The 24,696-nt window shown below is 42.8% G+C and overlaps 1 protein-coding gene across 2 annotated transcripts in view; it reads left to right on the plus strand.

Moving 5' to 3' along the window:
• Nucleotides 1-24,696, plus strand: part of ZFYVE26 (zinc finger FYVE-type containing 26) — a 290,489-nt gene that overhangs the window by 195,013 nt on the left and 70,780 nt on the right. Inside the window, exon 36 of one of the 2 annotated variants that reach the window (XM_073637442.1) lies at nucleotides 1,829-3,655. The exons of the other annotated variant lie outside the window; for it this stretch is intronic. Coding sequence (XP_073493543.1) covers nucleotides 1,829-1,924 — 96 coding nt within the window. The 3' untranslated portion in view covers nucleotides 1,925-3,655. Of the gene's footprint in view, nucleotides 1-1,828; nucleotides 3,656-24,696 lie in introns of those variants that run through there. 2 annotated transcript variants of the gene reach the window in all.

Genomic DNA, 24,696 nt, shown 5'->3' on the forward strand with positions numbered 1-24,696 from the left:
AAGATCGCAGTCAGGTTCAGTGCACATTTATCCTGCGCTCTGCGCTGAGCGCTTACACCGGGGTTTCTGTGTAAATCTCTGAAATGGGTGATTCAAACGGAAGCCCCGGTGGAAGATTCCCTGTAATGAGGCAGATGGGGGCATTGTGCACGCCGTAGGACCTGTGATCCGGCGGGGTACATCTATTTAGGTGTGCATAAAAGTGCCTGTTGGCCACAGTTTTGTGCACCTCTGCAAAAAAAGAAAAAAAGACACCGCTAAACAGAGGCCAGACTAAGTCCAGAGTAACTCTGCTGCTTCGTTATAGTGAATGGATCCCCTGGGGGTTTCATCTGAATCACATTACTGAGTTTTAGATAGAAACCCCAATGTAAGTGCTCAACATAGATCACAGGATAAAAGTGATCCATAAAATGTTCCCAAAAAACTCCAACTCCATTCACAAAAAAAGCAAGTCCTCACTCGGGTCCGTCATCTGTTAACGGAAATACAGGGGCTTCCATTTTACTGATAGCCCAAAGGCTCTGAAAAAGTGAAATTGCTACTCGCTCTCCAAAGGAATTCCAGCAAATTCTGCGCTCCCAGATCCTAATGCCCCCCTCCCTTCTGAGCTCCACAGTGTACCTAAACCACATTTAGCATCCACATGTATGACATTTCTGTAATGATAAGAGCCCGCCTAATTTACAGGTGCGTGTCTCCAGAAGCATGAGGTGGGCACAATGTACTGGTCACTACAACATACTAGTCATTACAACAGCAGTTTGAAATTTTTCAGGGTGGATAAAAATCCATGTTTTTTTTTTAAAAAAATCAAAAAAATCGGATTTTTTTGATTTAAATCAGATTTTTTTCAATAAACTGCTTTTTGAGGAAAATATTTTACCATCCAAAGGTTCTTCCATCATGAGATAAAGCTGAGTTGTTTAACTCAGTAGAATAAAGGCTGTATATGTGTAACATTCACAATGCCATGCTCTTCCAGAGGTTTCTGTAGGATTAGTGGGCAGTTTCTCTCCTATATTATCACAGACGCTCGCTTTACTTACGCAGTTCTCAAAACTGAATTTGACTCCGCAGAGGTCCCAGCCTCTTCTTCACGGCAAAAATGTTACAACATGAACAGAGTTGAGAAAAAGACCTTAATCCTGTTGTTCTACAAACCTATGAATACAGAATCAACCCCTTCAGTGCCAAGTCCAAGAAGTTAGACAATATGTTTCTGATTGTTTGGAGTGGAATAGATCTGCACAACACAAGAAGAATGTGAATCTAAGTGTGAGGAGGAGGAAGGGCAAGCAGACAAGAAAATGAAAGTGAAACTTTGAGCACAATACTGCAGCATAGCCACAGACAGACAAGTCTGGATCTGTTTGTGCGTACGATCTGAGGTTTATTACATTCTTTCCTTATAATGGCAGCAGGCCGTAAAAGAGACCCAGTTTGGGAATATTTTAATGAAGCTCCTTCGCCTATCGGTAAGGCAGGCATGCGTGCAAAATGCAAACGACGCAACAAAGAGATGCAAGGCCTGGTGGCGCGAATGAGGCAACATCATGAGAAGTGCGGTGATGAAGATGATCAAAGAAACACTTCTGAACAGGCAGGATCTGTTCGTAAACATTTTTATTGAATCCTATTTCTAAAGACTGAACTGTCATGTGTGAGAAAAATTATATTTCTTATTATTACTGCATGTTACTGTCATTTGGTACAGTTATGAAGAAAAACAAATATTCCTTTTGGGGCAGGGGCAGTGATGTGTTGTGTACAATAAGCAGAAATTGTAGAAACAATAAAATAACAGCATTGACTTTTTTTCGTTTAGAGGAATTCATGGATTCTGGAAACTATCCACCTCCAAGATCACCATCATCCTGTTCTACAGTTTCAGAGTTATCCATCCAGGATAGTGCTTCATTAGCAGCAGCATCATCATCAGACACCCACAGCCACATATCACCATCACCCAAAAGGAAGAAAAAACCTTTACCTCCTGGAACCACCAGAGATAGGTTTGTGATAAGAACTAGCAGATTAGAAAAAGAGTTGATTGATGAAAAAATTGCCCAGTTTATTTATGCAACGAACTCTTCTTTCCGTCTGACTGAGAACCCACATTTCATTAATATGGTTCAGTCACTGAGACCAGGATACAGTCCACCCAGCAGAGCTGATGTTGCAGGGAAACTGCTGGATCAAGTGTATGACAGAGAAATGGAGCAATGTGCAACAGCTCTGGAGGGTAAAATTGTTAACCTAAGTATTGATGGGTGGAGTAATGTCCACAATGATCCTATTGTATGTGCTTGTATAACAACAGAAGAAGGTAAAGTCTTCCTTGCACAAACAACTGATACGTCAGGAAATGCACACACAGCAGAATACTTACAAGAAGTGGCAGTAAAAGCTATAACAACATGTGAACAAAAATTCAAATGTCTAGTACGCAGTTTGGTCACTGACAATGCTGCAAACGTATCCAAGATGAGAAGAAATTTAGAAGAGCAGGGAGGGAATACAAAGCTGCTAATAACATATGGTTGCAGTGCTCATTTGCTGCACCTCTTAGCCAAAGACTTAAGTGTTCCAGAAATAAAGGCTAATGTTGTTGAAATTGCTAAATACTTCCGTAATAATCATTTTGCTGCAGCAGCTCTGAAAAGGTTGGGTGGAACCAAGCTAACGCTCCCACAAGATGTTAGATGGAACTCTGTGGTGGACTGTTTTGAGCAGTATATCAAAAACTGGCCTATTCTGATGCCACTTTGTGAAGAAAATCGAGATAAAATAGATGGCACTGTCACGGCCAAAATCCTCAACATTGGGCTTAAGAGAAATGTTGAACATATGCTGAGCTTCCTGAAACCCATCTCTCAAGCTTTAAACAAAATACAGAAAAATAGCTCTTTTATTGCGGATGCTGTTGAAATTTGGAAGGAACTGAGTGAACACTTAAAAACAGAACTACACATGGACAGAATTAAATTACAAGCAGTAAACAAACGAATGGGACAAGCACTGACTCCAGCTCATTTTTTGGCAAATATTGTCAATATCCAATATCAGGGTCAAAACCTAAGTGCTGAGGAAGAGGAGTTAGCTATGACATGGGTATCCAGCAATCATCCATCTTTAATGCCAACTATAATAAACTTCAGAGCTAAGGGGGAACCATTCAAGAAATAAATGTTTGCTGAAGATATTTTAAGGAAGGTCACACCAGTAAACTGGTGGAAGTCACTTAAGCGCTTGGATTTAGAGACTGTTCAAGTAATGATTTCACTTTTAACAGCAGTAGCTTCTTCTGCAGGCGTTGAAAGAATATTCTCTTCCTTTGGACTCCTTCATTCTAAATTGAGAAATCGGTTGGGACCCAATAAAGCAGGAAAGCTTGTTTTTCTTTTCCAGATTATGAATAGGAACAAAGAAGAAGATGATGATGAAGATGACGACGAGTGAGCTACAGAGGACAGCAGGGACAGTAGTATTTAAGTTTTTCATGTGTCGGCTGGGCTGACAGTCTAAGTTTCTTAAAATATATATATATTTTGTTTAGCCAAATTAGTTAACAAACATGGATGTTTGTTTAAGCAAATAACTTATGCTGTAATGTTGTTATTGTTTCAGTTGAATAAATCTATTTAAATTGTTATTAAGGTCAGGATTATTTTTCTCCTTCCTAAGTACAGCAGAACAGTGGTGTCCAAATATGAATGATTAACCCATTAAACTGGGGAGAAAAAAGTAATCTAAAAAGTGATTCTAAAAATCTTCATCTACTTGCATGTTAAAGTAGCAAGAACTAGTTTAGGTAGAAACTTTGATTTAAATCAAATCCACCCTGCAATTTTTACTCCGCAACATCCACTGCTGCTTGTTTCTGGAAAACATCCATGGAGTCAAAATCGTCACTACACCTGTAGATAAATTCACAAAGGTGTGTTATTTCCAAAATGGGGTCACTTGAGGGGAAACCTGCTCCTCTAGCACGTAGGGGCTCTGTACATGGAGTACACAAACTATTCTAGGAAAATCTGCGCTCCGTCCCTCCCTAGTGTCGCCGTTTGGCTAAGCAGTACTGCACAGCCACATATGGGGTATTTCTACTTTCAGCAGAAATTGTGTGATAAATTTTGGTGCTATTTTTTACCCATAGTAAAAGTTTTCCTCCACCTATTGGGTATCTGCTTACTCAGGAGACATTTCCCAAAAAATTGCATGGTGCAATTTATACGGTTATCCTTGTGAAAATGTAAAATCTGGGGCTAAAACAAAATTTTGGTGGTAGAAATGTAACCCTAATATAACGATGTCCATATTAGTACGTAGCTGCGCCCTGGGCCTTATGGACCAGCTTGGTACTATTACGTGCCTTCTTTAATGCAGCATCGTGACCGAAGTCGCGGTGATCACATTGTGTATGGCGCCATACCCCAGGGAGTGGCGCCGCCCCCCCGCTGCCACGATCGCTGTGATTGGCTGTTCAATTATGAACAGCCAATCACAGCATTTCTCACTGTCTCTGGCAATCAGATTTCCAGAGACAGTGATGTGCAGCCTAGGATCAGTGCTCCCAAGAGCACCGATCCTTGGCTGTTGCTCGGAGACCCCAGTCCTGGTCCCAACCCGCTATGCTCAGTGCGATCACCGATGATAGCAGGGCAGGGCGGTCATGGGTCGGTGACTGGCTTGTGACCTCCCGGTCACCTCCCTGTGACACCCCTGTGATGTGTGCAGACCTCCAGACAGCTGTGATTGGAGCGATTTATAATGACATTGATTGCTCCAATCAGAGTACCTGAACACAGGTGACAGGGCGTTGTCACCTCCCTGTGAACCCCTGTGATGTTGCCCAGGCCCCAGCCATCTCTGATTGGTGCGATCGATGTCACACTTGGTGAGGATTTCTTCAGAGCGGTCATACTGCTGATCTCTCTGCTGGACCTTGTAGTGCCACAGCATTTGTGACACCACAAGACAGGCTCCGGGATACGGGCTCCTGCTCCGGGCTCTGGTCTTCAGGCTCCAGCTTCTGCTCAGGTCTGCTGCTGATCCTGCTGCTGCTGAAAGAAGAACAGAGAAGACTTTGGTAAGTCCATCTCTGATCTCCCCTCAACCACCCCAATCCCCCTCTCCCCTCTCCCCTCTTCCCCCCCTCTTTTTACCCCTCTCCCCACCCCAATCTCCCTCCCCCCAGTTTTTTTTTGTGCGTCCTGCAGCGGCCGAGCATTGACGAGTGACCACTGATCCTCACTCATGCTCGGTGTTTTACACAGCCTCGTCCTTTGCTCCACATCCACGTGCACATCCAGCAGCCGTCGAGCGTTAATCGGTGACTTAGTTCACCGATCCGCACTTGTGTTCTTTGTTTGCACCACCTACGGTTTTTCCTTTTTTTTTTTGCACACTGACACACACACACTCTCTAAATAACGTACTGACACATGCACCACATACATAACAAAAAAATGTCCCGCTCACCCCAAACTCGCTATTCAGCGGAGGAGGCATACGCTTTCCTTGCCTCCGACACTGACAGCGAGGATCCCACATTCCTTTATTTTTCCGACTCCTCGTCATCTTCCTCCTCAGGTGCTGCTGGACCGCCACGCAGTCGCCCCAGGAGAGAAGATAAACCAGCATCCCCCCACTACTGACCCCTTATTGACCTCGCCCCCCCCCGAAAATTATGAGCCACTGATTGCTGATTTCGTGGCGGAATCAGGAATCAAGTTTGACACCACCGGCCTCACAGAAATAGACTTTTTCAAAGTTTTTTTTCTCTGAGGATTTTGTAAACCTCATGGTGGGCCAAACTAATTTGTACGCTCATCAATTTTTGGAACAAAGCCCCTCTTCATCATTTTCTAACTGGTTTCCTGTAGATGCAGTAGAAATGATGAAGTTTTGGGGCCTGGTCCTTCATTTGGGGATCCTGAAGAAGCCAGAGGTTCGGCAATACTGGAGTGTTGACGTTTTGTATAACACTCCAGTGTTCCGAATGGTCATGACCCGGACACTTTTGAGGCCATCCACAAGTTCTTGCATTACAACGATAATGCAAGGTGTCCTGCACGCGATGACCCGAACTTTGATCGTCTTTTCAAAGTCCGGCCGGTCATCGAACACTTCAACAACAAGTTTGCTGAAGTGTACGTGCCCCAAAGGGACATCTGCATGGATGAGTCCTTAATCTCTTTTAAGGGGCGGCTTGGATTCCGGCAGTACCTGCCCAGTAAGAGGGCAAAGTACGGAATCAAGCTGTATAAACTTTGTGAGAGAACCTCAGGGTACACTTAAAAGTTTAGAGTTTACGAAGGGAAGGACTCCCGGATTGAACCCCGTGAATGTCCCCCTGTTCTGGGAGTGAGTGGGAAAATTGTGTGGGATTTGGTGCACCCACTGCTGGATAAAGGTTATCACCTCTACATGGATAACTTTTATACAAGTATCCCTCTCTTCTAGTCCCTCTCTGCGCGAGTTACCGTAGCCTGCAGTACGGTCCGCAAAAATCAGAGAGGCCTCCCAAAGACGCTAATTGGGCAGCTGCTCAGAAGGGGTGAGAGCAGAGCCCAATGTAGCGACCACCTGCTGGTGGTCAAGTACAAGGACAAGAGGGATGTCCTTCTCTTGACCACCATACATGATCATGGCAGCACTGTACGAGGTTCCACTACACAGGTCGCCAAACCAGACTGTAGTGGGGTACAACAAGTACATGGGGGAAGTTGGTGTCTCTGATCAAGTCCTCCAGCCGTACAGTGCTTTGAGGAAGGCCAAGCTATGGTATAAGAAGCTGGCCGTGCACATTGTACAGATGGCAATGCACAACGCTTTCCTTCCCAGACTTCTACGTCGTACCTTCACTTCCAGGAGGTAGTTATCAAGACCCTGATATTTGGCAGTGGTGACGGAGCGGGCCCAAGTACTTCCAGAACTGAAGGACCTCGAATTGTACCAGGCCACCATTTCCCGGGGAGGTTCCTCAAACAGGAAAAAAAAGTTAAGTCACAAAAGAGGTGCCGAGTATGTTCTAAAAGGGGAACACTCAAGGACACCATTTATCAATGTGACACCTGCCCTGACAAACCTGGCCTGTGCATGAAAGACTGCTTCAGAAGGTACCATACTTCCATGCACTACTAAATTAATTTCTGACGTATGACGACAACCTGACGAACACTACTCAACTGACGTATAACACTACATTATAAAATTCACAAATCAGGTATCCATTCCAAAAAGGGGGGGGGGGGGGGGCACTTGTTGGGCATTTCCACTGTTTAGGCACATCAGGGGCTCTGAGAACATGACATGACGCCCGCAGACCATTCCATCAAAGTCTGCATTCCAAAGCATCACTCCTTCCCTTCCAAGCCCTGACATGCATCCAAACAGTAGTTTTCTCCAGCACTTGGGGTATCAGCTTTCTCGGGAAAAATTGCCCAACAACTTTTGGGGTCCAATTTCTCCTGTTCCCGTCATGAAAATAAAAAAATTGCGGCTAGAAAATCGTTTTTGTGGAAAGTGTTTTTTTTTGTTGTTTTTTTTCACGCCTCTACATTCTAAACTGTGAAACACTTTGGAGTTCAAAGTGCTCACCATACATCTAAATAAGTTCCTTAAGGGGTCTAGTTTCCAAAATAGGGTCACTTGTAGGGGGTTTTCACTGTTCAGGCACAACAAGGGCTCTCTAAATGCAACATGGTGTCCGCTGTCAATTCCAGGAAGTTTTGCCTTGAAAACGTCAACGGGTGCTCTTTCCCTTCCGAGCCCTGCCGCGCACCCAAACAATGGCTTTCCCCCACATATGGGGTATTGGCGTACTCGGAAGAAATTGCACAACAGCTTTTGGAGTCCAATTTCTCCTCTTACCCTTGTGAAAATCAAAAAAAAAAATGAGGTCTAAAGTAAAATTTTTGTGAAAAAAGTTAAATGTTAATTTTTTTCTTTCACGTTCAATTAATTGGTGTGACGCACGTAAAGGGTTGATAAACTTCTTGAATGTGGTTTTAAGCACCTTGAGGGGTGCAATATTTAGAATGGTGTCACTTTTGGGTATTTTCTGTCATATAGACCCTTCAAAGTGATTTCAAATGTGATGTGGTTCCTAAAAAAAAAAAAAAAAAAGGTTTTATAAATTTTGTTGTAAAAATGAGAAATCGCTGGTAAACTTTTAACCCTTATAGCTTCCTAACAAAAAAAAAAGTTTCCAAAATTTTGTTGATGTAAAGTAGACATGTGGGAAATGTTATTTATTAACTTTTTTTGTGTGACCTATCTCTCTGATTTAACACCTTTACCGCCTGGGGCGTAATAGTACGTTCCAGGCTGTCATAATTTGTTCAGCGCAGGCTCTGGCGCTGAGCCCGCACTGAACAGAGCACATGTCAGCTGATTATTACAGCTGACATGTGCCCTCAACAGCCGCTGGTGGAATCACGATCCCCTGCGGCTGTTAACATGTTAAATGCCGCTGTCAATCTCTGACAGCGGCATTTAACATCGCCGCACTGGAAGCGTGTCACTTACCCCGCCCATCGATGACCCCATCACGTGATCGCGGGTCACCGATGCGTGGGCATGACAATCCTGGGTCTGCAGCAGACCCCAGTGGTTGTCATGTAAAGATTGCTATGAGCGCCACCTAGTGGCGCTCATAGCACAGGAGCATTTCTGCTACATAGAGGTGATGAGCAGATCACCTCTATGTAGCAGAGGTGATCAGACAGTTGCTGCTTCTAGTCTCCTATGGAGACTATAGAAGCAAGCAAAAAGTGAAAAAAAAAATGTTTTTAAAAATATTAAAAAAATTAAAATATAAAAGTTTAAATCACCCCCCTTTCACCCCATTCAAAATAAAAAAAATAAAATAAAAAAACCCCACATACACATATTTGGTATCGCCGCATTCAGAATCGCCCGATCTATCAATATAAAAAAAGAATTAATCCGATCGGTAAACGGCGTAACGAGAAAAATTATAAACGCCAGAATTACGTTTTTTGGTCGCTGCAACATTGCAATAAAACGCAATAACGGGTGATCAAAACATTGGATCTACCCCAAAATGGTAGAAATAAAAACTTCAGCTCGGCGTGCAAATAAGCCCTCACCCGGTCCCAGATCCCTAAAAATGGAGACGCTACAGGTCTTGGAAAATGGCACCATTTTTTTTTTTTTTTTTTTTTTTTTTTAGCAAACTTTGGAATTTTTTTTCACCACTTAAATAAAAAAGAACCTGTACATGTTTGGTGTCTACAAACTCGTAATGACCTGGAGAATAATAATGGCAGCTCAGTTTTAGCATTCAGTGAACGTGGTAAAAAATAAAAAAAAAATCTGTGGTATTGCACTTTTTTTTGCAATTTCACTGCACTTGGAATTTTTTTCCCGTTTTCCCGTACACGATATGGTAAAACCAGTGATGGCGTTCAAAAGTACAACTCGTCCCGCAAAAAATAAGCCCTCACATGGCCATATTGACCCAAAAATAAAAATGCTATGGCTCTGGGAACAAGGGGAGCAAAAAACGAAAATGCAAAAACGGAAAATCCCAGGGTCCTTAGAGGGTTAAGGACATAATTCAAATTTTGAAAATTGCTAAATTTTCGCCAAATTTCCGTTTTTTTTTTTCACAAACGCAAGTGATATCGAAGAAATTTTACCACTATCACGAAGTACAATATGTCGCGAAAAAACATTCTCAGAATCAGCGGGATCCGTTGAAGCGTTCCAGAGTGAAAGTGGTCAGAATTGTAAAAATTGGCCCGGTCATTAACTTGCAAACCACCCTCGGGGGTAAAGGGGTTAATTATTTTTTCTTCACTGGCCAATGGTATAAAATGCTGTGACACACCTGTGGTGTCAATATGATCACTGCACCCCTAGATGAGTTCATTGAGAGGTGTAGTTTGTAAAATGGGGTCACTTATGGGGAGTTCAGCTGATCTGGCACCTTAGGGGCTCTGCCAATGTGACATTGCACACCTAAACCAGTCCGGCAAAATCTGAGCTCCAGTATGGCGCTCCTTCCCTTCTGAGCTTTGCACTATGCCTCAAAAATAGTTTTCAACCACACATGGGGTATCTGCGTACTAAGGAGAAATTGCACAACAAATTTGGGGGTCCATTTTCTCCTGTTATCACTGTGAAAATGCTAAATTTGGGGTTAAAAAAAATAAAAAAATTTGTGGGAAAAATGTTTTATTTTCACGGCTCAACGTTATACGCTTCTGTGGAGCACCTGATTGTTCAAGGTGCTCGCTACACATTTAGAGTTCCCTGACGGGTCTAGTTTCCAAAATGGTGTCAGTTGTGAGGGGTTTCCACTGTTTAGGCACATCAGGGGCTCTCTAAACATGACATGGAGTCCGCTAATTATTCCAGCAAATTTTGCATTCAAAAAGTGAAATGGCGCTTATTCCATTGCCAGCCCTGCTGTGGGACCAGTCGGTAGTTTTCCCCCACCTATTGGGTATCTGCGTACTCAAGACATTGCACAACAAATTGCTTGGTGCAATCTCTGCTGTTATCCTTGTGAAAATGCAAAATTTGGGGCAAAAAAAAAAAATAATAAATAAATAAAAAATTTTTGTGGGAAAAATTTGTTTTTTTTTTTATTATTATTTTCATGGTTCAACAGTCTAAACTTTTGTGATGCACCTGGGGATTTAAGGTGCTCCTACATATTTATACAAGTTCCCCGAGGGGCTTAGTTTCCAGAGTGGTGTCACATGTGAGGGGGGGGGGGGGGTTCCACTGTTTAGGCACATCAGGGGTTATCTAAGCGAGACATGGTGTCCCTAATTATGCCAGCAAGTTTTACATTCAAAAAGTCAAATGGCACGTGTTCCCTTCCGAGCCCTGCCGTGCGCCCCAACGGAAGCTTTCCCCCACATATTGGGTATCTGTGTGCTCTGGAGAAATTGCACAATAAATTTAAAATTTTGCGGTCCATTTTCTCCTCTTATCCTTGTGAAAGTAAAAAAAAAATTGTCTAAAGTAAAATTTTTGTGAAAAAGTTAAATGTTCATTTTTTCCTTCCACATTCCATTAATTCCTGTGAAGCACCTGAAGGGTTAATAAACTTCTTGAATGGTTTTGAGCACCCTGAGGGGTTCAATTTTTAGAATGGGGTCACTTTTGGGTATTTTATGTCATCTAGACCCCTCAAAGTCACTTCAAATGTGATCTGGTCCCTAAAAAAAATGATTTTGTTGGAAAAATGAGAAATTGCTGTTCAATTTTTAACCCTTATAACTTCCTAACAAAAAAAATTGTTTCCAAAATTGTGCTGATGTAAAGTAGACATGTGGGAATGTTATTTATGAACTATTTTGTGTGACAAATCTCTCTGATTGAAGGGCATAAAAATTAAAAGTTTGAAAATTGCAAAATGTTCAGTTTTCACCAAATTTCAGATTTTTTTTTCACAAGCAAATGCGTGTGATATCAAAGAAATTTTAGCACCATCATGAAGTAAAGTGTCATGAAAAAACCATCTCACAATCCCTGTGATCAATTGACGCGTTACAAAGTTATTACCTCATAAAGTGACTGTGAAGACACTGGGTCTTCCGTGGGCGTAAAACCAGTCAGTCAACACAGGGTGCGAGTAAAGCAGTGTGCCAATACTTTATTGAACCACAAAATGAACAATCAACACCATAGAACAGTCCCAGCATATACTCAAGATGGTACAACATTACACAGTCTCCCTTCCGTTGGCCCGCCTGGGATAGAACAGCTGAGACTTTGGGACTTCCAGGGCCAGCTACCTCCACCAGTGGCCCCCTGCGTTTGGTGGGTCCCCACAGATAGAAGGTAGCGGCAAGCTTAGGAAGCTTGACAGTCCATCGATGTACAAGGCTGTGAGACCTGGGGGTCCCACCAGGGCTGTGGAGTTAGTCAGAGTCGTGGAGTCGGAATCGGAGTTGGTATAAAATGGACCGACCCCAACTCCTAAAATATATAAAAAATTGGGTACAGTAGTTCAATGCAGTCTGTGGGGAATATTTTTTTCATAATAATTTGGGAAGGTTATGAAATGTCCTATAAACGTCTGTCCTATTCCTGATCTAAGGGTCTAGAGTTGCATTGAGATTAATCTGTGCTACAGTTAATTTATCACTTAAACATGAGCCGTGTATGTTGTCGGAGTTGGAGTCGGTGTCATGGAAATTAAGGAGTCGGAGGTTTGGCTTACCGACTCCACAGCCCTGGGTCCTACCCTGGCATCTCGGAGAGTTTCCCTGGGGCTTGATGACCGGCTGGTCCCAATGTGGCTTCTCCGAATGTCTCTATAGGTTCCGGCGACCTGTTGGTCCCACTTGGCAACCCCAAACAACATATCCATGGAGCCAGGTGACTTAATCGTCCCAACCTGGTCTCTCCAAATGTATCCATGGGCTCTCTGATGGTCAATGGAGCAGATCCATATTTTTCCAGTCAGCGCCATATACCCTTAGGCTGGAATCATGTAGAATCCAAATCTGTGTCTCTTTGGATAAAACCATGCTACCGAGCTGATGGTCTGAAAAGTCTGATCTTTGATTCTCCTTGTAAAGTCTCTTTCAAATCTACCTGCTACAGAGGCATATGTTCCTTTTAAATAATTCACATTTGTTATTTCAAGTACACATCCACAGGGCAATATTTAGGGAGGGTATTATTCCACAGGTCTCATTGTTTAAAAATGTAGTCAATTTACATAGTTGGTATAGCAGGGGACTCTTGTAAATAGATATCTAGCAGGCTTTAGTATATTCAATTAACATAGTAACAAACCTCATTGTTTCAGAGCTAAGAGGAGACAACATTCAGGATTATACAAATACTATGTCCTTCTTGACCAACCACAGAAATACACATACATTTATAAGTCAACACAATAGTGTATTTCTCTTGGCTTAACAAATCTAGATGTCTGGATGATTAAGATAAGCTGAATCACAGTGACACTGGTCAGAACTAAAAAAAAATTGACCTGGTCAAGAAAGTGAAAACAGGCTTCTGGGTGAAAGGGTTAAATCGGATTTTTATGTTGCCTCTAAAAGCAGGATCATTGAGAACTTGCGTCAACTAGAAGATACTATAACATTTATTAAACAAACAAAATTTAAGAGACCTACAAGATTACGAAAGTAATCTCATTTATAACTGGCATCTATATAAAGAAAATCATAAATCCATATTAACCCCTTTCTGACATGGCACATAACCGTACGCACCAAGTCGGAACCCCCGTTCAGCGCGTGCTCCGGCGCTGAGCCCGCACTGAACCAGACAAATGTCAGCTGATTTATGCTTGTCTAGATTTCTATGAGCGCCGCCCAGTGGTCTGTGCTCATGGCAAATGAGCATTTCTGCTACACAGAGGCGATCTGATGATCTCCTGTGTGTAACAGAAACAATCAGATAAGTGCTGCTTCTAGTCTCCCATGGAGACTATTGAAGCATGCAGAAAGTGTAAAAAAAAATGTTTTTAAAAATATTAAAAAAAATAAAAAAATGTTAAAGTTTAAATCACCCCCATTTTGCCCCATTCAAAATAAAACCATAAAAAACACCCCCATACGCACATTTGTTATCACCGCGTTCAGAATCGTCCGATCTATCAATATTAAAAAAAAATAAATAATCCGATCAATAAACTGTGTAACGAGAAAATTCTAAACGCCAGAATTTAAGTTTTTTTGGTCGCCACAACATTGCAATAAAATGCATTAACGGGCGATCAAAATATCAGATCCATCCCATAATGGTATCAATAAAAACGTCAACTCGGCATGCAAAAAAATGAGCCCTCACCCGGCCCCAGATCCCGAAAGTGGAGACGCTAGAGATCTCGGAAAATGGCGACTTTTTTTTTTTTATTTTTATTTATTTATTTTTTTTAAGCAAACTTTGGATTTTTTTTTTCACCACCGATACATGTTTGATATCAACAAACTCGTAATGACCTGGAGAATAATAGTGGTAGGTCAGTTTTAGCATTTAGTGAATGTGTTATTGCACTTTTTTTTTTTGCAATTTCATTGCACTTGGAATTTTTTTCCCGTTTTCCAGGACACGATATGGTAAAACCAGTGATGTCGGTCAAAAGTACAACTCGTCCCGCAAAAAATAAGCCCTCACATGGCCATATTGACCGAAAAATACGTTATGGCTCTTGGGAACAAGGGGAGCAAAAAAACGAAAACGGAGAATGGCCCAGGGGTTAAGGGGTTAAAGAATAATTATGGATATAAAAATAGACAGAACAATTGACGTGTCAGTATTACGTAATCTGAACTGGAGTCCACGGATGGTAATTATGATTAAGATTCAGAATCAATTGATTTTCCTACCGGCTGCAACGTTTATTGCTCCCAAAACACAAGTCTAAACATTGGATGACAAATGCACAATTACTCAACCCGACAAAAGAAGTAGCACATGAGGATTTCACCGTGGTTATATTATCTGCAAATTAAGTCAAACACAAATCGATGTATTGAAAAAGGGTTTAAATTTTGTGCCAACCAAACAATTCGATTTGCTGTCTACTCTAATGGATGTAAATTTTATAAGACGTCTTAACGTAAAAAAAATTTTTGCACAAAAATGATCCTCTTGAAAATACTATACTAAAACTTACCTGTAAAAAGGAATATTTCAATATTATGTTTAATAGCTTTCTGTGATGAACTTACATTCGTTATATGAAGCAGGACAAAAACAAACTTCTTTTACAAGACGAAAAATTTTTAAACAAAGTTCCCAATCCGGATTTTTATACAATAGAAATGCGCGGTTCAACAACGGATGATTTTCAACACATTGTTGAATTAAAGACTGTAATAAGTAACTGTCTAATCCAAATGGATTAAAATGGAGAATTACAAAACGTAAGTTTTAATATTTAATTTTAAAATAGATGGGCACACAGTGCAACATTAACTCAAAAATTCACTATCATCAATGCAAAATGTGTGATTAGTGGTCAGTGAGCTCCTTTGTATATTAAAACAGCCAAGTTATTTGCTAAACAACCAGTTGGACACCCGTGCTATCGGTATAGTTACTGATCTTGAGCTTTATTGATGATGATGATCCATTTATTCCATGGCGCTTTACATGTGATAGGGATATACATAGCAAAAACAATTACAGTAATCATGAACAATACAAGTCAGTGACTGGTACAGGAGGAGAGTGGACCCTTCCCGCGAGGGCTCACAATCTACAAGGATACAGTAGGTGAGGGCAGAGCTGGTCGTGCAGTGGTATGGTGCAGCTGTAGCTAATGCAGGTTGTTGGCTTGTCGGAAGAGGTGGGTCTTCAGGTTCCTTTTGAAGGTTTTCACGGTAGGCGAGAGTCTGATATGTTGGGGTAGAGCGTTCCAGAGTAGGGGGGAAGCTCGGGAGATATCTTGTATGTGATTTTTGGGAGGAGGAGATAAGAGGGGAGTAGAGAAGGAGATCTTGTGAGGATCGGAGGTTGCGTACATGTAAGTACCGGGAGACTAGGTCACAGATGTATGGAGGAGACAGGTTGTAGATGGCTTTGTATGCCAAGGTTAGGGTTTTGAACTGGAGTCTCTGGTCAGTGGAGAGCCAGTGAAGGGATTGATAGAGGAGAGACCGGGGAATAAGACCGGGGAATAGCGGGGGGGACAGGTGGATTAGTTGGGTAACCAGAGTTTAGGATAGATTGGAGGGGTGCAAGAGTGTTGGAAGGGAGGCTACAGAGCAGGAGTTTGCAGTAGTCGAGACAGGAGATGATGGCGTGCACTAGTGTTTTTGCAGATGCATGGTTGAGGAATGTGCGGATCCGGGAGATATTTTTGAGTTGGAATCGGCAGGAAGTGGAAAGGGCTTGGATATGTGTTTTGAAGGAGAATTGAGAGTCCAGGGTTACCCCGAGGCAGCGAGCTTGCAGGACTGGGGAAAGTAGGCAGCCATTGACTATGATGGATAGGTCAGTTGGGGGGTTGAGTGAGATGGGTGAATGATGATGAATTCTTTTTTGTCCATGTTAAGTTTTAGAAATCTGTCAGAGAAGAACGATGAAATAAAGGACAGACATTGTGGGATTCTGGTTAGTAAGGAGGTGATAGCAGATCCAGAGAGGTAGATCTGTGTGTCATCGGCATCGAGATGAGACTGAAAGCTGTGGGACTCTATGAGCTGTCCCAGGACGAAGGTGTAGATTCTAGCTGTTTGAAGATTTAGGGTGTTCTTTAGTGTGATTAAGTGGTTATTTTTGACCAGTATAATTTAGGTCAAAATATTAACTTAACCATCTAATTGTCACGCAAGGTGAGGGAAAGACTAGGTTCAACACGAAGGGAAGAGGGATGGCAGCCCAAACACTAGGGAAAGTAGGAGTGGAGACCCTTAGGGCAAGCATGGTGATATTAGATCTGCCTATCGTCCCTATATAGGTTCCACACCTATCGCCGAGCAGGAACCCAAGCCCTGAATGTCCCTAGAGCTTGGCCCTAGATAGGGAGGGGACAGGGTGACCACTATTCAGTCCCCACTACAAACGAAAGACAACAAGGTAGACAAAGGGGATAGATACACTTAGCTTGAGCAGACACCAGAGAGATAACGCCAACTGTCCAACAAGGGGAACAGAGAAGAAGCTAGCCAACTGTTACTCCAAGCCTGTACAGAGGTACATAGAACTATCACCGGCAATTGCCTCTCTGGAGAAACTGAGTTTTTAGCTTCCAAGCAAGGGTGTGTCAATCAGCAGGAGAAGGTGGAGGTAGCTGCTAGGTCCTAAAGGAAGAAGGATATAACCATACTAAAGAGATGGTTGATCAAGAAGGCGTCTGCAATGCCAAGCGCAGTGACCTTCTGCAGCCTGCTCCAGAGTGACTGTCTCACACTTGACACACTCATGACACTAATATACTCGGGCACATTTTTTTTTACAGCAATAGGATTATTCCTAGTCTGCGTACTGAGAGAATTTTTGTATTAATGCTGTATTGTGTCCTTCTATTTTAAAATTAAATATTAAGTTAGTTTTTATTATTCTACATTTTAGACAGTGAATTATTGGTGATATTTAGTTAATAATTCAGTGAATTTTTTGCATTGAAGACTCTTTTCAACAGACAGAAACATCTCAGTTATGAGTGAGCGTGCTTGCTCCTGCTATGTACTAGTCTACTCTTCAGACAGACAGAGTAAGGAGAGGTGCTGCTGAGCTAGGGAGAGCATTGGCGGTTTATTAGTTAAGTATAGGTATTCCACAGCAAGATATATATATATATATATAGATAGATAGATATAGATATATATATCTGAACTAACAGTCCTTCTAAGGACTAATCCAGCTGCATATATTATTACTGGTGATAGCAGGAGTTAGGCAGGCAGAGTTTGTGGACAGTGTATACAGCAGAATTGCACGTAATATCTGCTTCTTTTGTTACAGATATCAGGGCTAATATTTTTTTTTGCTCACAATCCTGATTATTTGCTTAAAAAGCATTATAGTACACCATTTTTATTGCTCCATTTGCTTGTTAGCAGAATAAAACCCGATTTGTTTGATTTTATTCGCATTGTTGTATTGTGGAAGCAGAGAAACTTGTCCATCATCAGACTTGATCCGATATTACTGCGGTAATAATCATCACATTTTTTGGAGCGTGCCAAATATTACACTCCAATTAAAGTCTGCAAGTTGTGTGTTGTTCATCCTTTTTTACACATGGTTGCTGACCAATACCATATAACGCCACTGCCTAAAACTGTGGTCCTCAGACGTGATCCGATATTACTGCGGTGGTAATACAGATATTTTTTTGGAGATTGCCAAATATTAAACTCCATTTAAAATGGGCAAGGGACGGGGAAGTGATGGTGCACGCAGAGGCCGAGGCTGTGGGTAAGCTGAAATTGTGCCTGCTGAGGGAGCACAACAAGCATCCACATCATGTCGCCCTACCTTCCTATCTCACCTTGTAGGGTGCCGCCGAACACCATAATTAAAGCCAGAGCAGTGTGAAAAGGTTGTTGAGTCTGGCTCTTTTTTAAAGACTGTCCAGATAACCCCAATAAGGCAATTTGCAAAATCTGCCACGCCAGCATCAGCAGGGGCAGCAAAACTAGCAGCCTGACCACCACCAGCATGCTCAGGCACATGACAGCAAAGAACCCGACTAGTTGGGCCTTACGCCAGGGTCCTGAAATGGTGTCTTCGGGTAACACCACTGCCTATTATGCTGTTGTGTGTGGACGCCAATTCCCTGTCCATAGCACAGGCAAAGATGCTTCCCACCCTGCATCTGCTGTTGCACACTTAGAACCATCACCGTCAGCAAGCACGTCCTTTTCCAAGCACAGCGTTCAGTTGTCCCTACCCCAGTCCTTTGAACGCAAGCGCAAATAAGCAGCCAACGCCCTACTGGCCACAATACTGAACTCATTTTTCGAATGCTTGCACTTGAAATGTTGCCTTTTAGGCTGATTTAGAAGGAATCTTTCCAACCTGATGGCGGCGGCCGTCCCTTGATACTTGGTCCCCAGTCGCCACGATTTCTCCTGGTGTGCCGTCCCCACCTTACACAAGCACGTGTCCCAGACCATTACCCGTGCACCCAACAAGGCAGTTACTGGGAAGGTCCACCTAACAATGGACACATGGACATGTTCTTGTGGCCAGGGACGGTACATCTTGTTGAAGGCACACTGGGTTAATATAGTAGAAGCCGGGACCCTGGGACGGAACATGTGTTCCTGACAGCGAGAATTGCAGGCCCTGGGTCAATCAGGGTTGCCCCCATCAGGCGGAAGCTGGAAGCACTGCCTCGGCCAAGCGGCAACAGGTACTGCTGAAGTTAATATGCTTAGGTGACAAACCGCACACCAATGCAGAGTTGTTGACCGCTGTAAAAGACCAGACAGATTTGTGGCGGTCGCCTCTGAACCTGTAGCCAGACATGGTTGTTTGTGACAATGGCTGCAACCTAGTGGCGGCTCTGAAGCTAGGCGAGCTCAGACACGTACCATGCCATGTGCTCAACCTAGTGTTTCAGCTGATTCTCAAAACCTACCCGGATCTGCTTGAGCTGCTTGTCAAAGTATGCTGCTTGTGTGCCTATTTTCGGAAGTCCCCTACAGCTTCCGCCGCCCTCGCCGTGCTTCAGCAGCGTTTGCAGCTTCCAGCTCACCGACTGGTCTGCGATGTCACCACACATTGGAACTCAATGTTGCATATGTTGGGAAGGATTTGAGAGCCGCAGAGGGCAGTTGTTGATTACCCGGTTCAACAAGCCCGTTATTCAGGTCAGCCTCCTCACATAACTGATGAGTGGGAATGGATGTCTGACAGTTGTACCATCCTCCAAAATTTTGAGGATTCCACCCAGATGGGGAGCGGCGATGACGCCTTAATTAGCGTTACCATCCCGCTTCTCTGTCTACTGAAACGCTCGCTGCTCACAATTAAAGAGGAGGAATTGCAGGCAGAGCATGATTAGATGGAGCAAGTAACCATACAGGGTTATGCCACATCCCAGCTTCATCTCATCCAACGTGGAATGGGTGATAATGGGGAGGAGGAGGAACAGGAGCTGTTTCCCTGCACTACAGATGGTACTACCCACACAACTGTCATACCGTCTGTTCAGCGTGGATGGCCTCAGGAGGAGGAGAGCATGGACAGTCGTCCTCTTGGTCAGGACAGGGAAGTGTTGCCTGTTACCAGTCTGGCAAACATGGCTGAGTTTGTTCCGCTGCCTTTCCCATGACCCCCGCGTTGTACACATTCTGGGTGACAGTAATTACTGGTTGGTCACACTTCTAGACCCACGCTACAAGGAGAACTTTCTATTTCTCCTTACCGTGGCGGAGAGGTTTAATAAAACATTGCAGTACCAGAAAGCCCTTGTAGAATTATTAAAAAAAAATTCCCATCTGAAGACGCTAGCGGCAGTGCTCACAGTTGGTTGGACAACCAAGGATTACAGGCGAGGGAGACACCAATACGATGCAAGAGAGGCAGGGGAACACTGTCAAAGTTCTGGGACAGTTTTCTCAGATCCTGGCAGATCCTAGGCTATAGCGGCCTGTACAGAAGTTATCAAAATTTAGGTAGTTAAAAATAAACTTTTCCATTCTTGTCATGTCACTTTCCATTACTTCCTGAAAAGAACCAGAAGGGTTAATGAACTACCTGAACGCAATTTTAAATACGTTGAGGGGTGCGGTTTTTAAAATGGTATCACTTTTGTGTGGTTTCCAACAATGACCCCCAAAGTCACTTCAAAACTAAACGGGTCCCTATAAAAATAAGTTTTGTAAATTTCCTTGAAAAAATGAAAAATTACTGCTACATTTTTAAACTTTTACAAATGCTAACAAAATAAAACAACGCTTTTAGAAATGGTGCTGATGTAAAGCAGACATGAGGGAAATGTTATTCATGTTTTTGTGTGGTACGACTATTGGGATTAAAGGGATAGTTATTCAAAGTTTGAAAATTGCAATTTTTAAAACCTTTTTTTTTTGTCAAATTTCTGATATTTTTATAAATGAATGCAAAAAATATCAAACTATATTTACCATTATTATAAAGTATCATGTGTCAAAAAAAACCAACCTTAAACTCAATGGGATATGTTAAAGTTTTCTAGAGTAGTTGTTACATAAAGTGACACTGGTCAGATTTCAAGAAATTTGTCCGGTCACTAAGGGGTTAAGGGTGTTTTATGATGCCTGTAGGAAATTTTTTTTTAGAGGACTACCTCTAAAATTCTGTATGTCCTATAGTATGTTCATGTATACCCCTTAGGGGTAAATGTTTTTCAGCCCATGCACTTAGTGCCTGGACATTACCAGTATAGGAGACCCACTCGTTAACAATGGTAAAACATTTTTTTTTAATGAGGACCTCCTCTACGTCTCTTCAAAGGGGTATTGGGTTGCGTCCAATTTTTTGGCAGCCCTTGCAGTCACTGCATACGCAATAACAGTATAGGAGACCCACTCTTTAATAATGGGAACAACAAAGCATAGCTGGTTTATTGCCCTCTAACAATAGTTTGACAGGCAATCCCTGCATGTGTCACAGCTGTCTAACAGGCATGACAGGCAATCCCTGCATGTGTCACAGCTGTCTAACAGCCATGACGGCAGTAAAAGAAGTGTCGAGCATGCCAAAATGCTCTGCAAGCACCCGAGCGTGCTCGTCGAAAGGGTTAACGATACATACTCACTCAACACTATCTAGCACTAATTGCTGTGTCTAAACAGTTACATAAGTAATCTAATTATTTTAATGATTTGATGAAATTTATGTTCAAAGTAATGCTTTTTGTGTTAATTATTTTTTTGGGGGGGATTTCTATATCCAGTGCCAAGGTTGCTCAATGGGTGCAAGATTTTCGTCCTCCCTGACTAATATTTTTATGAATTGGTGGGAAAAAAATGTATTTATAATGTGTCATATTCCTTTTTGTCCGCTATTTTTGGTTTGGAAGCTTCATAGATGACGTCCTCCTCATCTGGCGCGGCTGTAAGGCTTCCATACCTACCTAAATTCATTGATTACATTAACAACAATGAGGATAACATCAGTTTCACACAATTTTAATTGTATAAAAAATTTTTTGGGCGATTTACTCGTGTGGGGATACGAAGAATGAAGATGTCAAATGTGAATTATATAGAAAACTCACTGCAAACTGTTATTTGCTGCTTGTTGTCATCCCAGACATGTGGTGCATAATTTACCAGTCTTTGAATATATAAGAGCAAAACAGTGTTGTACCTTACAGGACAATTCTAATGGGGAATGTTCCATTATTGATGGATTCTCAAACGAAGGACACCAAACGGTATGAGCATTAGAATTGACTTAACTTTTTATTCCTAATAATGTAAATTAATTTGAGAAATAAGTTTCTACGCTCATTGAGAATCAGAGACCTCTCGATGTCACATCCGGTACCTTTCAAAATCCAGTGCTAGAGAACTATACTATGTCACACTGGGATTAAGAACGCAGAGTTCGAAACGCGTCAGTTGTGCATGGCTCGGAGAAGAGCTTTTTTATATGATGAATTCTTTTAATATTTTTTCAATAAACTGTTGTTTTTAATGTAATTTTCCTCTGATTTGGTGCTGGATTCACCTCCTTCCATTGCCTCTACTCAGAGGGGCTGTATGCCTAATCAGGGAGGGGGTGTATACCTGATCAGTAGGAAGAGGGGAGGTGTATACCTAATCTATAGGAAGAGTCTATACCTAATCAAGGGGGGGGTTGTTTATTAACTTAATCAGTGGGTGGGGGTTATTACCGGATTTACCTGCATAGTCTGACACCGGCATTGTTGCGTTTTTCTTTTTTTTTTTTTTTTCTTCCAAGAACCTTAACTTTTTTTTTTCCCAGGACGTCTCTCATGACAGCACAACAGGAGGGAAGTCCTACTCATCCTCTAGGGACAGGAAACACACAAGAGGTTAAAAGCCCCACCCCCTCCACCTCGCCCTCAGTGTTTTTCCTGTCCCTAACAGGATGCTGAAGAGGGCGCAGCAGCGCGAAGATTACCTTGGGAGTGGAGAGAACCGATCTCTTCCCTTCCCGCTGTCAAGTAGCTCGAGAGTGATACCTCATTGGACGCGGGTCCCTCAGTCCTGTCAGTACTAGCGAGAGGCGACTCCTGACTTTGCCTCTTCCCTCTGCGGAGGGCTCTCGGCGTTACGCTGTCCCTGCCGGTCGCGACTTACGGTTCCTGCCAGGATGGAACGCACTTGCGGTCCATGGTACAATTTGACGACGCATGTGTTCCAGGGTGGAATGCACGCTGGCTTTAGAGGGAGACTGCCTATTCAGACGGCGCAGCATGCGTCCTAGGTGGGAAGGCAGCAGGATGACAATGGGGGACGTCCCTCGATCACCTCAAGCAGGTGAGACCCTTTAAAATGGTACTGACTTAGGTGGTGGATGTGCACCGTCTGTTGGGGCTGAGAAGACAGAGAAATAGTGTTCCCTGTGAGCGAGCATATTAAAGCGATGATCCTGGAGGAATGGGAGGACACAGAAAAAAGGCTGATTGTTCCCAGGGATTTTAAAGCTCGGCTCCCATTCGAGTCAAACTTTAGGAAGAGATCCCAAAATATGGACATTGCCAAAATAGCAAGGAAGACATCAATACCCTTTGAGGACAACTCTTACCTCCGGAACTCCATGTATAAAAAGGTTGAGGGTTTATTGAAAAGATGCTGGGAATCCTCAGCGGTAATTATCAGGGCTAACATAGCCGCTACATCAGTAGCCAGATCTATGTGATTTTGGAGCTGACAGCCCAACTATCATCTAATACCCCCCCCCCCCCCCGAGAGGTTATGTTAGACTCCTCCCCATATTAAAAACCGCAACACAGTTTAAGGCAGATGCCTCGGCCGAATCTGGAAGGTTTGCGGCCAGTGCTAACGTGTTAGCCCTTCTAGCCTAGTTAGATATCTGGCTGAAAGCTTGGTCAGGAGATAGCCATTCTTAAAAATAAGCTCTGCTCCAACCCATTCTCAGGCACATGCGTCTTTGGTCCAGTATTAAATGAAATCCTGGAAAGGGCCTTTACAACAAAAAAGGTTTTCTGAAAGATGGATCCAAAAGATACCAGTCCTTTCATAAGCCCCGACAATCTCGGACAAGATTGCAGGGGTAAGGGTAAGACTGGTAGGTGTCATTACCCCAAGGGAGGTAAGGGTAGATCCACCCAGTTTCATCCCGGCCCATCGGGAAGACCCTGGTGCCAAAATAGTGGGGAGGGGGGAATTCAGTTTTTTTCTAGAGGGTTGGCAATTCATAACAATCAATCAATGGATTCTGTAAACTATTAAGGAGGGCTACAAGGTAGTTTTGTGGGGGGGGGAGTTGGGAGAAGTCTATCGGCTCACTTGGCCAAGCTCTCCTTGCCGCAGAAAGGCTGTGGCAAGATAAATAGACCTGTTAGACATAGGGGCATTCTACCCAGTTCCCCCCTTAGAAACAGAGCAGGGTCACTATTATTCCCTCTTCTCCATAAAAAAAAGCCTTCTTGCAAATACCACACCATCATAAATCTGAAACCTCTTAATCGATGCTTCAGATACAGGAAATTCAAGATGGGGACAGTAAGGTCCAGCATGCCATTAATAAGCAGAGATTCAGTATTGTGCACTTTAGACCTAAAAGATGCATAGAGGAGTGTCTTGAGTTCATGCGCATTACCTCCAGCGCAAGCCAGATAAGCTGGGGAGCAGAGATAGGACGATATGTTCAAGACGTATTGCCTTCCGAGGTGAAGACCAGAACGTCCAATTACCGGGAATGAAGAGCAGTCTGGGAGTTTCTCCAGCAGTGCCAAGATATAATGAGCCAACATGGCCACCAAAAGGTAAAGAAAGGTCCTAATTGCAATACCAGATCCTATCAAAGACCAAGACCTCCAGACTGGAAAATGGCATAAAATGTTATTTTTATTGATTGCATCAAATAAAAAAGTGAAAAAAAACACACCATAAAGACATGCAAAGGAGATAGATCTCCTGGAGGTCTATGTCTTCGATAGGATCTGGTAGTGCCAAGATATAGTCAGAGGCCAGCACGTAAGTCTTCTCAGACAATGTGACAGCCATCTCTTTTCTCCATCGACCGGGAAGTCCGAAGGGTAGACTCCTGTAGGCATTAGCGGAGCAGATC

Source organism: Phyllobates terribilis, unplaced genomic scaffold, assembly GCF_046119375.1.
Source record: "Phyllobates terribilis strain yellow unplaced genomic scaffold, ASM4611937v1 Scaffold_6__1_contigs__length_29720123, whole genome shotgun sequence".
In the NCBI taxonomy this organism is placed as follows: domain Eukaryota; kingdom Metazoa; phylum Chordata; class Amphibia; order Anura; family Dendrobatidae; genus Phyllobates; species Phyllobates terribilis.